Consider the following 14129-nt stretch of genomic DNA (forward strand, 5'->3'; position numbering starts at 1 on the left):
TTACGCTCATTCGAAAATTATCAGTCACAATAACTATAAAATAAAAAACACAAATATTTCAAGCTTGAATTAAGAAAAATAAGCATCAATGTGCATAAAAATCTGAGTTTAATCACACATGTATCCATATTGGCATATACACTCTCTGGCCACTTTATTAGGTACACCTATAATTAAGTATCGCAACCCAGTACAATAGACCTGCCACAAATCCTACATATAATGAGATGCTTTTCTTTCTTTTAACATTCTTCCCCGTCATGTTTGTAAATGGAAAGGATAATCCCAATAATGTAGTCGAGTTCAACACCACTGAAAAGTTCAACTTCAACAATAAACGTTGTTAAATTAACTGACTGTGTCAGTCAAAACTAAATATCATCACCTTTCAGTACAATTACAGAAGAAATATGAGAGACACTGAGTGTTTGGAATAATTTAGAAACATGCTCTCGTTATCATCGGGCGGCACGGTGGTGCAGTGGCTGAGCCCGGTTTGCCTGGGGCTTTTCTTTTTACATGTTCTCCCTGTGCCTGTGTAGGTTCTCTCCGGGTACTCCGGCTTCCTCCCACTGTCTAAGGACATGCATTAGGTTAACTGGTCTAAATTGCCTGTAGGTGTGAATGTGGGTGTGAATGGTTGTTTGTCTATATATTTTGGCTCTGTGATGGACTGGTGATCTGTCTAGGATGTACCCCGCCTCTCACCCAAAGTCAGCTGGGATAGGCTCCAGCCTCCCCAACCCCCACCGCCCACGTCCCTTAACGGATAAGCGGTATAGATAAGGAATGAATGTTCTCATTATCATAATCCGTCAACCACAGAGCACAAACAAGTTCATTTGTAAACTGTTAAATTAAAGTTCATGTATTGGTAACAATTCTGTCAAAACCAAACTTAAGAGGTCCTTTTGAAAAAAAAAAGGTCTTTATCTTACGTGTTTCTATTTTAAAATTGCACAGGCTGATATGTTGGTATCAATACTGTGATTGGTATCACAAATGCAGAGAGATCTTTAAGAAAAATGTAGCCTGCTGACAAACACAGTGAGTCACACAAGTGATATGCGGACACGCTATGATCACATCATCTAGTCCAGCTGCTGTTGGTTGTTCACATCTACATGAGAAAAATCTTTACTGGCCATTCCTTTCGGGACAATCACCATAGGAACAGGGGTAGGGGTCTGAAACGGGGGAAATTTAAAATGACAAATATCTTCACCGTCCCATTCAGCTGCACGCCAACAGAGCATCTGTTTATCAGCAGAGCTGTCAGTGACTGTGGTGGTAACCGATGGTAACCTCAGTAACCAGAGAGAGCTTGGCGCCATAGCTCTGCAGTGAGGTAAAGGGTCAGAGGTTTGCGCCACTTGCGTCACTACAGCTCACCTTCAAGAGCTCACCCCCCCCCACCGTGTGACTGCTCTCTGATTACACACTAATTCATATGTGTTTGCGTATGAGTCAAACACACCACAGCACATACAGCAAAAAACAGCAACAGAACATGAGCTTTGCTGCACGCATGCCTGTCCCACGTTGGGAAACGAGGGTGTGTACCTGATGCACGGGAATGTGGCTTCAAAGCTTCACCAGCAAGACACATCATTCTGACTGAGTGTTTATGAATGTGATCACAATCACTCAATAAACACAACACACACACTCTCTCTTTTCCCCTGCCAGCACAGCACCTCCTCCATCAGGCCAGGCGTCTGCTGGGCACTGATGCACATTTTTGCAAGCGTATGTCTGTCTTAGTGAAATCTGCCCATTAGAGAAGAAGTATCAGCTATCAGGACTGCTGTTTCCTGAACACTGGCTTGTTTCAGTAATCCACCCTTGTCATCACACTGTTTATAGATAAAACTCTTCGTTAGTGACAACAGAAATCATGAATGTGTCTCCATGCTGGTAATGGATTCTCTCACAGCCAGTAAAGGAATGACTAATGCTCTACTTTTGGGTTTAGGAAAATGATGAGTGACGCTTTACGACGTGTTCATTTTGGGCTCTGAGTGGCTTTTAAAGCGGCCACACTCAGTCCAGGTTCTTCCTCTGATTGTGAAAGAGGCATGAATCATTTGAGCACTGCATCTACAGCACAGTGTGTGTGTGACATTATTGTGGTCCAGCACGGATCGTGACAAGAGGACTATCAATTTTACTAACTATCAGACAGGAAAAACCTCATGTTCCCTCTGATATAATCACTTAGCAGGTGTCATTGTACTTGTCTGAGTCTGCTTGTAATGTACAATGATTAATGCTCAATTATACTCCTTGTGGTTTGCATCCTGTGTGTTTTCTGCAGGATAAGTGTTTTGGTGGGCACCTGCAGGGATTTTTTTTTTCATATTTTTGGGATGCCTCCTCCCTGACTGCTTTGCAACGGCATGACTGTAAATTCACAAGACTGGTGAGGTCTCCACAAGTTATTAACTTGGGTCTGATGCTCAAAAGCCTAGTACAAAATCTCCTTTGTCTCCATTCAGATGATCTGCTTCCCATACTCTGTGAAGGAATTGTGAAACTATAAGAATAGTGTTGAATAAAACACACCAAATTCAATGCTAGTGATTGAATATGGGCCAAAGATGAGATATCATACACAAGAGTTAGACTAAGTGTGTTTTTAAAATGAACCAGCACAGTATGGTTGGCTATAGATCTGAAACAATAATGGATGTAATAATGAAGTCCCAGAAATAAAGATGAAATAAGTGACACTGACACATTATCCAGGAAAGTCCCTTCTTTTTATGGTCAGTAACACCTGCTTCTTGAAATAAAGTCTCATTAATGTTTTCCACATCATGTTAAGTTATAAATATCTTGTTTTACTTCTTACGTTTGCCTTGATTATTTCTCCACAGGTTTAACTCTGGCCTTGTTAGGGTGTTTTGGTGGATTGACAGTTGTCTCATCAGCTCTGCCCATGCTCCATCCTACAGCTGAAATTTCAAATGTTTCTGTTCCAAATAAATACCAAGATCATGATTCACTATGAACTCTGCTTTCAAACAACACTATAGAGACTACTGGGTGAATTCACAGACACTATGTCTGTTTTTGTCTGTTACAGTGTTTGGTTGAAGCTTGTCAAAACATCATATAAATCCAGGATGCAACTGTTGCTATGTTGCTATTGTCACTGGTCTCAGTGATAAGCAGTAAACTAAAGATGGCACCTTAACCCTGAGACAGAGAAACGAACAGAACTGGTGAGTGTGGGGCAGGCTGCACCAGGAGAAAATTTCATTTTTATGACTGTGGGAATCAATGTCGCTCCCCCACCCTCCACTCTCAATGAGTTTTTTTTCCTTTCTTTCTTTCTTTTCTTCACCCAGTGTCTCTCTCTCGTTCTGTCTCCTCATCTGCGGTCCACGCCTTGTCTTGTACGATTAATAGCCTCATAAATTTCTGATTCTCCCTTTGGACGCCTAAAGACTGAGAGTGATTTAGGAGTGATGGCATCTGTATGTGTGTGTGTGTGTGTGTGTGAATGTGCAGTCACACACAAGCATGATCCCATTTTTGAGTGTGTTTTGTGTGAGCAAATGTGTGCCCCTGTGTGAACTTGGGTGCATCCTAGTGAGTGTGTGTGTGTGTGTGTGTGTGTGTGTGTGTGTGTGTGTTGGTATAAATGCATGTCTGTACATGAATGTTTGATCATGTGCAACTGTATCTACAGCGTATGAATGTCAGTGATTTCATGCCTGAGTGTGTCTTTATTAGTTTGAGTTTATGAATCCAAGATGTGCTGTGTGTATGTGCAGGTGTGTAAGATCTAAAATTTAGTATAGCAATGCAGAAGGCAATTTAAACTTTGAAGGAGCAAGCATGTGAACCTTTGAATATTACTCTAACTGATAAGCATCTGTAGCTTCAGAGAAAGGGCAGGGAGGGAAAAATTGACAGGAGGCCAAGCAGAGCAGTAGAGGGGAAAAACACCTGGGCATTGACATGTGGGTATAAAAACAACAAAATTGTACAATTAAGTCTCAGGCTGACTGACTGGATATATAAGAGAGAAATGCTATGAATGTGGTGACATTATGAGAGCTACCTGCCAACACCAGAAGCACCACAACACAAGCTGTGTGTGCAGATAGATGATTGGTGATTGATGTCTCCTGTGCATCTGTGTGTGTATCGATGATGTCAACAGTGTTGTAATGGAACAATGTCAGACTGAGGCTTAAGACAGAGGAGAGGAATAACTGAATACTGAAGACCAGACAGTTACACAGCTCACTGTGTGGTTGTCCAGAAATACTGTATGTGCATGCCCTGGGTAAACAGACATGATCTTTGTTAATAAACCTGTTATTCACCTCTGACTGAAAGTTAAGAGGTCAGCAGGAAGATTTATTTTCTTTCTTGTTTCATACTTTTGCTCATAAAAACAAAGTATTTGACAAGTAATTAATATGTACCATATTCAAACAGGTGAACTCGTATGGAGGTGAGCTGTGTAAACAGTTTGGTAAAGAGGCATATCTCTGAGCAGGCATACAGAGAGCCTTTTAGGCAAGTATGTTTAAATACAGTAGTGTTACTGTTGTTTGCAGTGAGCCAACACAGAGCACAGGGAGAGTCTGTGTAAGTCTGACCTACAGTGGACTCAAGGTGCCCCATCAAAGACAACCTGACCACTGAGGAATCTTGGCCAGAAAGAGGTCCTGTATGTGCAGGTATATGGGTGTTTGCGTGTATAAACAAATACACTGTATATAGATATTTTCATGACATCCCAAAATACAATGACACATTCTCGTGATATCTTTGTGCAGCAGCAAATGTGGGAAATGGTGTTCACTGATGTTCATTATCCAATTTTATGATCAGTCTCCTTGATATCCCCATCTCAGTTCATGTTGAGTCTTCTCTCTCTCACTGCGCAAACTAGTCCTCCACAGATAACGCACGCTACATCTGAAAGGCCACTTTATCAAAAGAATTCATCTGCCTGTGTGAGTATGTGGGAACTTTAACAATGGTGGCTCAGTATGCTGGTCTGAATGTTCTGACCCATACCAAGGGTCAAACCTATTGCATCATCAGCACAATGCCCTCCCATTCATAAACACTCACCCTGGGTACAGCTGGGTCATAAATTCTGGGCCTGGAAACACTCTGGTTAGCCTAAAATCAGGAATGTTTCAGCAGCTAATATACTCTGACAGAGTGAGCCAGGTATGCAGAGTGACATCAAGTTGAAATTCTGTTTGTTTTTAAAACAGCGCTGCCCCTAAGTGGTGTTGAGAGAAACTGCAGCCTCCCAGGATTGTTTTACCTGTTGCACAATATGCTCATTTTTGCAATACATCAGAAAGATGGTTGTCCATAAAGCAAACTTTTTTAGATGAAACACTCACATCAAGTGTTTCAAGTTGTGATATTACCTGTAAGGGCCTGCCATCCTCTGTCCCAATCATATTTCTCCACTCCATCAGCGATCGCTGCAGGGTGTCCAATCCTGTCTCCCACAGTCGGACGTAGCCACCCATATCCACTGTTACCACACCTCCAGAACCGAGGGGAGCTATTAGCACATCGGACTCGGACACCTTGGACAACCAGCTGGTGTAGGGCGACACAGTCATTGACCTGCCAATTACACATGTGTAGGAAAGTCAAAACACAGTCACTTAGATAACATGTCAGAGGTCTGAATTCTGATCTTTACTCTGTGTGCAAAATGAACTTTTTCCCCAAGTTGGCTTAAGTGGTCAAAAAATAGACAAAAGTGGCCCAGTTTTTATTTAGATGGGCAGATAGGTCTAAATATTTTCTGTTTGCACACTAATTGTCATTTTCTTGTTGTGAATTATTGTATAAGAGTGAAGGCTGCTTTATGCACATTTTATTCTTTAGTGATAAGTCAGAATTCAATGACAACAGAAATAATAAAGTGATTTTGCAAGCTTCTATGCAATGCTGTCACTGACCATTAGCTGGTGCTAGAGGATGAAAAATGATGTTCTTGGTATTTAAAGTACTGCAGAGTGAGACAGAGTAAGAAACAGGTGTGCTATGTTTACCTTGGGACAGGAATGTATTTTACTTTTTTGGAGCTCAGATCAGTCACCTCCAGGTACGCCGCTGTCATTGGAGGTGTGACATCTGAGTGACAAATAAGAAAACAAGTCTTTACCCACTGAACACGTTCTCTCATGAACAAAGCTTGTTTGTATGATCTGAACTCTGACCTTTGGGGTAGACCTCTTTCAGAGGCACCTTGCTGGGTGGAAGGGCTCGGACTACCTGATTGGCTGAGAGCAGACTGACACAGTTCTCCTGTTTGGCTGTGCTAGACCGAAGCCCACCTCTAAGGAACATGTGAGCCCCGCTCTCACTGCTTTTCATCACTGATAGGTCAACAGGCCTCTTAAAGCTGTACACCTCATTAGGGGACTGGACACAAACAGAAATCAAGAGGAAAATATCACTTCATACTTTCATTCATGCTCTCTACCTATTTAATTCTTTTCAGGCATATGCATGGTTAGAACAGATATACAGACTCACGGATTCATATCTATGCCCAGCATGACTTTGCATGACGTACATTAGTGTAAAATGGAAGACGCAGAGGAAACCTACAGTACGTAAACATAGTGAGAGCATATGAACTCTGATCCTATCTTGCTGCAGGACAACAAGGAATTGCCTTACCACCCTTCAAGGTAGACTACAAAACTTTGCAATTTGGTGGGCATACATTACGGGCGAAGATAACTTTTTAGAAGTTTGACTGACTTCAACTGAAAATTGGACATTACTGAGGTGCAAGCATCTCATATTTTGTAGATAGACATATATCTTCGCTTTGTACAGAGAAGGTACTGCACCACTGGTCAAACCAGACACCTCATGTTAATATTGGCTTTACAGGTTCCAAACCTGAACCCACAATTTGACTCTATTTCCTCTCTTAATCTCACCATGAGGTCTGGGAAGCCAACAACAACCCGTGCAAAGGAGCCAGTGTCAGCCAGTATGCGGTTAGGTGAAACAATCTTCTGGTCCAGAGCGGCACTGAGGTTCTCATTGGGTAGCTGCTCACATGACACCATCTGGGGTACAGACACCTCAGCTGGGAGGATGGAAGGGAGTGGGGTGGGGTGGGGGTGGAGCAGAACATGTTGGAACAGATAAAAATAGAGAAGATGAAAAGTTCAGATCACTGAATAAAAGAGAGAGAGGGAAAGAAAAAAATTTGTGTTGAAAGAGGTCTGAGGAAAGTGAGTGATCTGGAGCCCATCACTGAGCTCACTGCATCAGCGCTGTTAGGAATTTTTCTTTAGATTTACTGTCAGTTAGACCCACGAAGTTATTACCCTGACTTATGACCTTTGTGAACTGTTTCAGTCTAGATTGTTGAACATTACTCATGACTTCACATTTTGTTCACACTGTGACATGTAGTGATATGACTGTTTAATATTGATTGAAACATGCATGGTTCACATGGCCAGTTGACAGATTAGCTAAGAGGTCTTGCCAGGGCAGACATATGGCTGCCTGGGGCACCAGTCTATTTCTCTGTAGGTCCATCTGCTTGGTTTTGTTAACAGGGCTGACATAATGTCTTTAATAAGTGCTACAGAGCAGCAGGATAAAACATAAAAGCCCTGTTAACCTTTGTTTAGAGCTGCGGGGTGTCCTTATTGTTATATATGTACCTGAGCTGACTCCATGGCCTGAGCTGACTGAGTCCTCACTGATGCTGTGGAGCTGACACACTCCAGAGTCTTCAGCTGCCATATGCATGGGCTTGGTCAGCAGGAACTTCCTATTCAGTGAAAACATACAGCATGTCACATTATAATTCAATTCACAGAGACCTAAAGAGGGATTTGAAGATCCATCTCTTACTTGTTGGTGTTGCTCTCTAGCAGAAGCCAGCGGTCCTCTGCCACGAGGAAGACGGACCTCAGGTTGATGGGAAGGGAGATGGAGTGAACCCGGCCCTCCAACACATCCAGCACCTCCAGCTGGTTGCTGCAAACACAAGCACACAGAGCAGAGACTGACACCACTGTATGACTGAGATGGTGTTGTTTAACAAAGGATAATCTGGTCAGGAACAGAGTTACTTACCCATCCTCCTTATAGAAGAGAAGCCAGTTTTTGTGAGCGAAGTCACTGCACATTTTATGCCCTCCCTGCAAAAATCATACAATACATGCAACACATTCACGTCAAACATTGTTTTGAAATGATTTGTTCAGTGATTATTCTTTACTCCTAATGTATCTGCCCCAGCCCCTTGAAAAACATTTTAGACAGGATGATGTGTTCTAATTCATCACCAAAAACAAATACGTGAAGTACAAATACTAACAAGTCTTTCTGTAAAACGGGAAGAAAACTGGTCTATCTTGAATGAATAGTGGAGATGATCTCTGACCTGTTGTTCCTTATTGCTCCACCAGTGTGAAGCTCTGGTTGTGGGTTGCTCACTGTCTGGAGACAACATGAGCCTCCGCACCGCGCCTGTTACCAAGTCCAAGTGGAGCACTGTGTTACTCTGGCAAAAACACAAATTGAAAGACAGACAGAAATTACTGAATAAAACCGGACCCAGAACAAAATGTTCTAACATTAAATCATGCTTACACCTCCTGACAGTAGACCTATATTCTGTGTGTTGTTAAATCACACATCAATCCACATTTTGGTGCCTTTCTCTACTGGTGTGCAATTTATAATTTAGGACACCATTAATTTGGACTAAAGCTGAAGTAAGTCAGATGTCAAAACCTCATACACTCTACAGAGTGAATAATTTCTGAATAACTTCCTGCTTGACCACAGCCAACTGAGGGTGCTCTTCTCCAGATGGATCAGACTGCTGATGTCCAGTTAACTCCATCTAATGCGAACACTTCATGGCAAGTTAATTCAATTCAATTTAGCTAGACTTATTGTCCGTATGAGCTCCTGTGTTTGTGCGCTTCCTTCATTCATATCAGATGAGCAGTAGGATGTTGCAGTGTGTGTGTGTGTGTGTGTGTGTATAGTGTGTGTTGGGTGAACTGTGCAAAAGGCTTTCGTTTGTGACGCACTAGGCTTCATCTTCAATTGAGTTTTATGAGAAGGAGCCACAGGGGAGCTGGCCTCGGCCTCGGCCCCGGCTGCCCTGCTTCACACTAATGGCTTCCTTATGGCCTCCCATTCCTGACATACACACTACTGTACTGAGGACTGGTTGAGCTGTTGAGAGAAGGAAAACCCCATTTCCTGATTCTAAACATGTTCAAGCTTCGGAGCGAGCGTGTACATGTGTGAGTCCACATGTATGTCCTGCATGTGGACGTGTCTTCTGACAGGCTGGGGGGTTTCACTCAGGTCTTGTGTGTGTGAGTTAGGGTAAACTGTATATGTAACTATGTCTTTGAGTTTGTTTTTGCATGCCCCTGAATGTAGCATTATTACATTTGGGTACATGTGTGTATGTCTGTGTAAATTCCAAGTAGAACATACATTTGCATATGTGTCTGCAAGAGTGTGTTTGTGTGTGTGTCTGTGTATGTATGAGTGTGTTTGTATATGATGGTTTCACTGATTTCCCTGGAAGGCCAATCGACCTGTGAATGAACTTTATGTTGTCTGGACCTCTTCATTTTTAGACAGACGTAACATGATCCATCACAATGGTATTTTTAGAAGTCCTCCTCTTGCCTAATATGCACCAGCTGTAAAGTGTTCTGGTTGGAGAAATAGCCAACACGCATTGTTCTTGTCTGATGCTCTGCTGTCACAGGCCAGGGTCTTATGGGGTAAAGGAGATTCAATAGCAAAACAACCACTAACCACCAACCATTATAAGAAACTCTAACAGACTTGTGCACGGCTATTTTAAATCTGAGGAATCTGTGGTTATCTTCTGAAAAAGAGAAAACATTGAAATGCCAGTGTTGCATAAGCTGTCACGCTACATGTTGTCAGTGAATAAGGACATGAGACCAAAGAAACAGGAGTATGATTTCTTTGTGATTGTTAGTGAGTGAGTGTACAGGTGTGTTTTATTACAACTTCCCCCTCACTCCACCTTGTTCTTGTATGGTGTTCCACATAACTCTGACTATGACATTTACAGTATATATGCTATCTGTTCTCCTATGAGAAAAGGTAATGATACCCACTATGAATTCCACCTTAACTACAAAGCTGCAAGCTTATTTTCTTTTCAGTACCTTTACTCTTACCTTCACTTCTCTCTAATGTCTTCTCTGTTCACAGCATTTGAATGAGGACATGTATGCCTATGCATTGGGATGAGGTGATACATACTTATCTGGACTGCAGAGGGCAGTCACAGTTGGCAGCAGTAATGTATTGTAACAGGCAGCAATGCCCAAGCAAAAGAGGAGAAGATTGCAGAATACTGTAAACAGGGCAGGTTTCAAACCAGAAGCTTTGCCTCTGATGTGTATTAGGTCATAAATAATAATCAGCACTATTTTTAAAGCCATTAACACATCCATATGCACTGTATATGAGGAATTATATAGTGGAAATACTGTCAAATAAAATGTAAAAATGAAGACAAAAAGTTGTAGATTATGTTTTTGGAGTTAAAACTAAAGTTATTAGATACCCTCTTCTGATTTGGACATTTAACCACTGTTACAGTGTGATGTCATAGCATAGTCTGACCTAACTGGTGGCCAGGTTTTGCTCTCCATAGTGATAGTAAGATACTTGGATATCCTAGTCCTCTGACACACCGATGCGATGGCAAAAGTTTCCCATGGGAATTCAGAAAAATGTAGCTGAATCTAATCTAATTTAAACTAATCAGTGTGATCGCTTAGTCATACAAGGCTGTCTTTGTGTGTGTGTGTGCGTGTGTGTGTGTGTGTGCGTGCCAACCTGCTCCTCGTGCAGCACCACCTGTCCGTCCAGAGGACTCCCAAGGGGAGCAATGGTGACAAAGGGCTGCCAGACACCACTGATGGTCCTGGGGAAGATGTCATAAAGCTCCATGCACTGGATCGTCTCCCCGCGCTCCTTCATGGAGTACAGGGACACTGGGTTACACGTGGCCACATACAACACATCTGCAAAACAAAAATAGAGGGAACGTTGGATTGTAATTAATTCAGAAATGCATGTCTGTCTACACCCAGCTATTACAGTCAGTAGATCTTTTGGGTTTTATTTAGATGTCACTAAAATAATGTGCAACTTCTACAATATAACAAACTGATTTGGCAATTTAACAAATTTAGTCTACACATTTGTAAATCCAGTTTATGTTCATGTTCTGATTCGCTTTTATATTTACCATTGTTCTAACTCCTGTTTATGATCTTATGTTTTTTCTGATTTGTAGTCACTGTAACTGAATTACTTGCGTTTTTTCCAGGAATTATTACAGTCCCAGAGTTGACTCCAGTAAAAAATTCTCAAGCCACCCACTGCCTTCAACCATTATTGGAAGTGTATTTATCTCGCTGCATAGCTGTGCACATACACACATAGTGAGGGTAGGAGACTTAATAAGAGTGAAATGTCTCTTTCCTAACTACTCTGTCTGTAGATATCATTCCTTTATTATACACTTCATCCACTGGATTATCTTATATATCTCTAAATGAACACAAAAATTGAGACAAGAGACTGCAGAATATATCATATGGTAGTGTTTGTGTTATGTGTGTATGTGTGTGTGTGTGTGTGTGTGTGTGTGTGTTTACCATCTTTGGTGGTGACATCGCAGATGATGTTGACTTCATTCATGGGAATCTGCCAGTGGGCTTTCTCTTCACTGAAACTCAAAGCCCTGCTTTCCTGCCTGTTGCAGGGGTAACCCTGAACACGCAGAAACACGGGGCCCTGGAAATACAAGACACACTGTTTCAGCAGCACACACAAACACACACACACTTCTACAGTATGAAAAAACAACACTGGTGTTTAAATTCTGAGTAACAGTGTTATGGTAGCTGCTCATTTTTTCTGACACTACACATGAAACTCCTAAAACGGTTATAAAGTTTTGCATGTATAAATTTTGCATGTATAAAACATGTATCCCCCTGTAAGCCTGAGAGATAGCAGATTGTTTTCTCCTTCATCAGTCAGTTTAGACTCATGTCAGTTACGTGTCTCAAAGATGACAGGTTCTCACAACAGACAGAGTATCAAAATGCCCATTGGAACATCTCAAACCACTGCTATGTAATCTGTTTCTCTGCTTCTTAGTCTTGCATCCATACTGTACACATTAAGAATATTTTATTTTTTTATTTTCATATTTATATATTTCAAGCAGTCATAGTTTTGCAGCAATACAGCAATGAAGGTGAAGGATTCACTCAGATCAGATTATCACTATTGAAATGCTGTTCCACCACATGTGAGAGAATTGGGGGGGGGGGGGGCACTGAGGCCACTTTTGTATGTGCTGTGCTGGTGAGCTTTTAAGATTGAGTTTCTTGTGTGTGTTTACCTTGATGTCTATGGAGTGTGTCTCAGTGGGACAGAGCAGTTTGCGGCGAGCGTTACCACCTTGGTTTATTGTCCAGTATCCTGTCATCTTAACCTCTGGCAGGGGCAACCTAAAGATTGAAGGTCACATGGTGATGACTGCCTCGTAAAAATTAAGTCAGACACTTGAAAAATTTGAGTATACAATATGCACATTAATGCTTTTATGTTACGTTACGTTACGTTTTGAGTGAGAATTCTTCAAAACAAATGTCTCAATACGGTGTACAACAAATATATGTGGGACAAGGATCTATGTGTGTGTGAGAGTCCCTGCTCGGCTTGTTGTGTGTGGTCAGATGTTTACTGGTCTTCCCATGAATCATAGCTGGATTGTGGCCACAGTCTTATTGGCTACAGGTGGAGAGAAAGATGCAAGACAACCACAAAACACAGACATTCCGAGGGGATAAAATGGTTGGACGCTGGACAGTCCTCTAACCGTAAATATTTCTATGAATGGAAAAGCAATGAGACACAGAAGAGAAACAGTTTCTTGTTTTCCATGTCCAAAAGTGGAAATCAAGAGACAAAATATTTGCTTTTATGTATACAAGATGTTGTGGGCAACGCAACTAGTCCAATATAAACTGTTCAAGATGGCCTTTAAATCACTAACGCATGGATCATGGACCTGGTCTGGATGAATCAATGAATCAATTACGTAATTGTTAAAGGAAAATACTTGTTTCTGCCCTGCTTGGTTCTCAAGATTTAACTTGAGAAGTTTATGAAAGTGAATTTACGAATGAGATAAGTTAAAATAAAACCACAGGAGACAGAAGAAACAAATATTTTCCTTTATTCAAAAGCCAAAGCTTTACATAATGAGACAATGTAGTGGATATTAGAATCTTATCTTCCCCTTATAGGAAAGGTGAGGTAATGTGAGTGATGTAGACAGCCGTTAATTTACTTCATGGAAACCTCAAAGTTGAATCCAGTCTGAAACCAGTTGTCAACATCAGCCGATTTCAAGCATTTCAGGATTTCATTCAAAATCAGTAAATGATGTCTAAAAGACAAATGCTCAGTGAGAGGGGCTCCAAAATGGTTCTCCACACAGAGGTAACAATTCTATCTAGAACCACTGCCCACTCAGAAACCACTTTCTGCTGATAAGCCTCTAGGAAGGTTCTTTGAAAGTCAAACATTTCTAACTATGATATCAAGAACCATTCATATGAAGAAGCTGCTTCAGAAGAACAATTTTGGAACCTTTAAAACACCTCTAAAACACAGATTATAATTTTGTCAATTTTATTTTAGATGTAATCTTATAACTGAGTAACACGATAACATGGAGTTATGCTGCAAAGAAAATGCAGCCTTCATTCTGTTTTTGTGATGTCAAATTAAGAGTTTAGGATAATGCTTAAAATCACAAGCATTAACTGTGTAGCTTCTGAGACATGTTTAATGTCTGACGATGATCTGAAGATGATCACTGCTATTCATTCACTGCAAGTTATGGTGCTTTAGCACAATTAACTGGAAGCCTCTGATAGATTTCCAGTGTAACCCTGGAAAGGGTTCCATCTAGCAAGACAAATGGTTCTCCAATGGCAACACTACTTGCGTTACTTTGCTGAGAGTGTATAACATTATCAGTCACTGTC

General features: G+C 41.3%; 1 protein-coding gene across 1 annotated transcript in view; it reads right to left on the minus strand.

Annotated features, from left to right (window-relative positions):
- Positions 1–14129, minus strand: part of vwa8 (von Willebrand factor A domain containing 8) — a 61405-nt gene that overhangs the window by 15516 nt on the left and 31760 nt on the right. The window contains 11 exon segments of the mRNA XM_018704404.2: positions 5412–5616; positions 6051–6132; positions 6219–6423; positions 6954–7105; positions 7695–7804; positions 7888–8013; positions 8113–8177; positions 8423–8542; positions 10891–11078; positions 11718–11856; positions 12473–12581. Of these exon segments, the coding sequence (XP_018559920.1) occupies positions 5412–5616; positions 6051–6132; positions 6219–6423; positions 6954–7105; positions 7695–7804; positions 7888–8013; positions 8113–8177; positions 8423–8542; positions 10891–11078; positions 11718–11856; positions 12473–12581 (1501 nt within the window).

This window comes from Lates calcarifer, linkage group LG1, assembly GCF_001640805.2.
Source record: "Lates calcarifer isolate ASB-BC8 linkage group LG1, TLL_Latcal_v3, whole genome shotgun sequence".
Lineage (NCBI taxonomy): Eukaryota > Metazoa > Chordata > Actinopteri > Centropomidae > Lates > Lates calcarifer.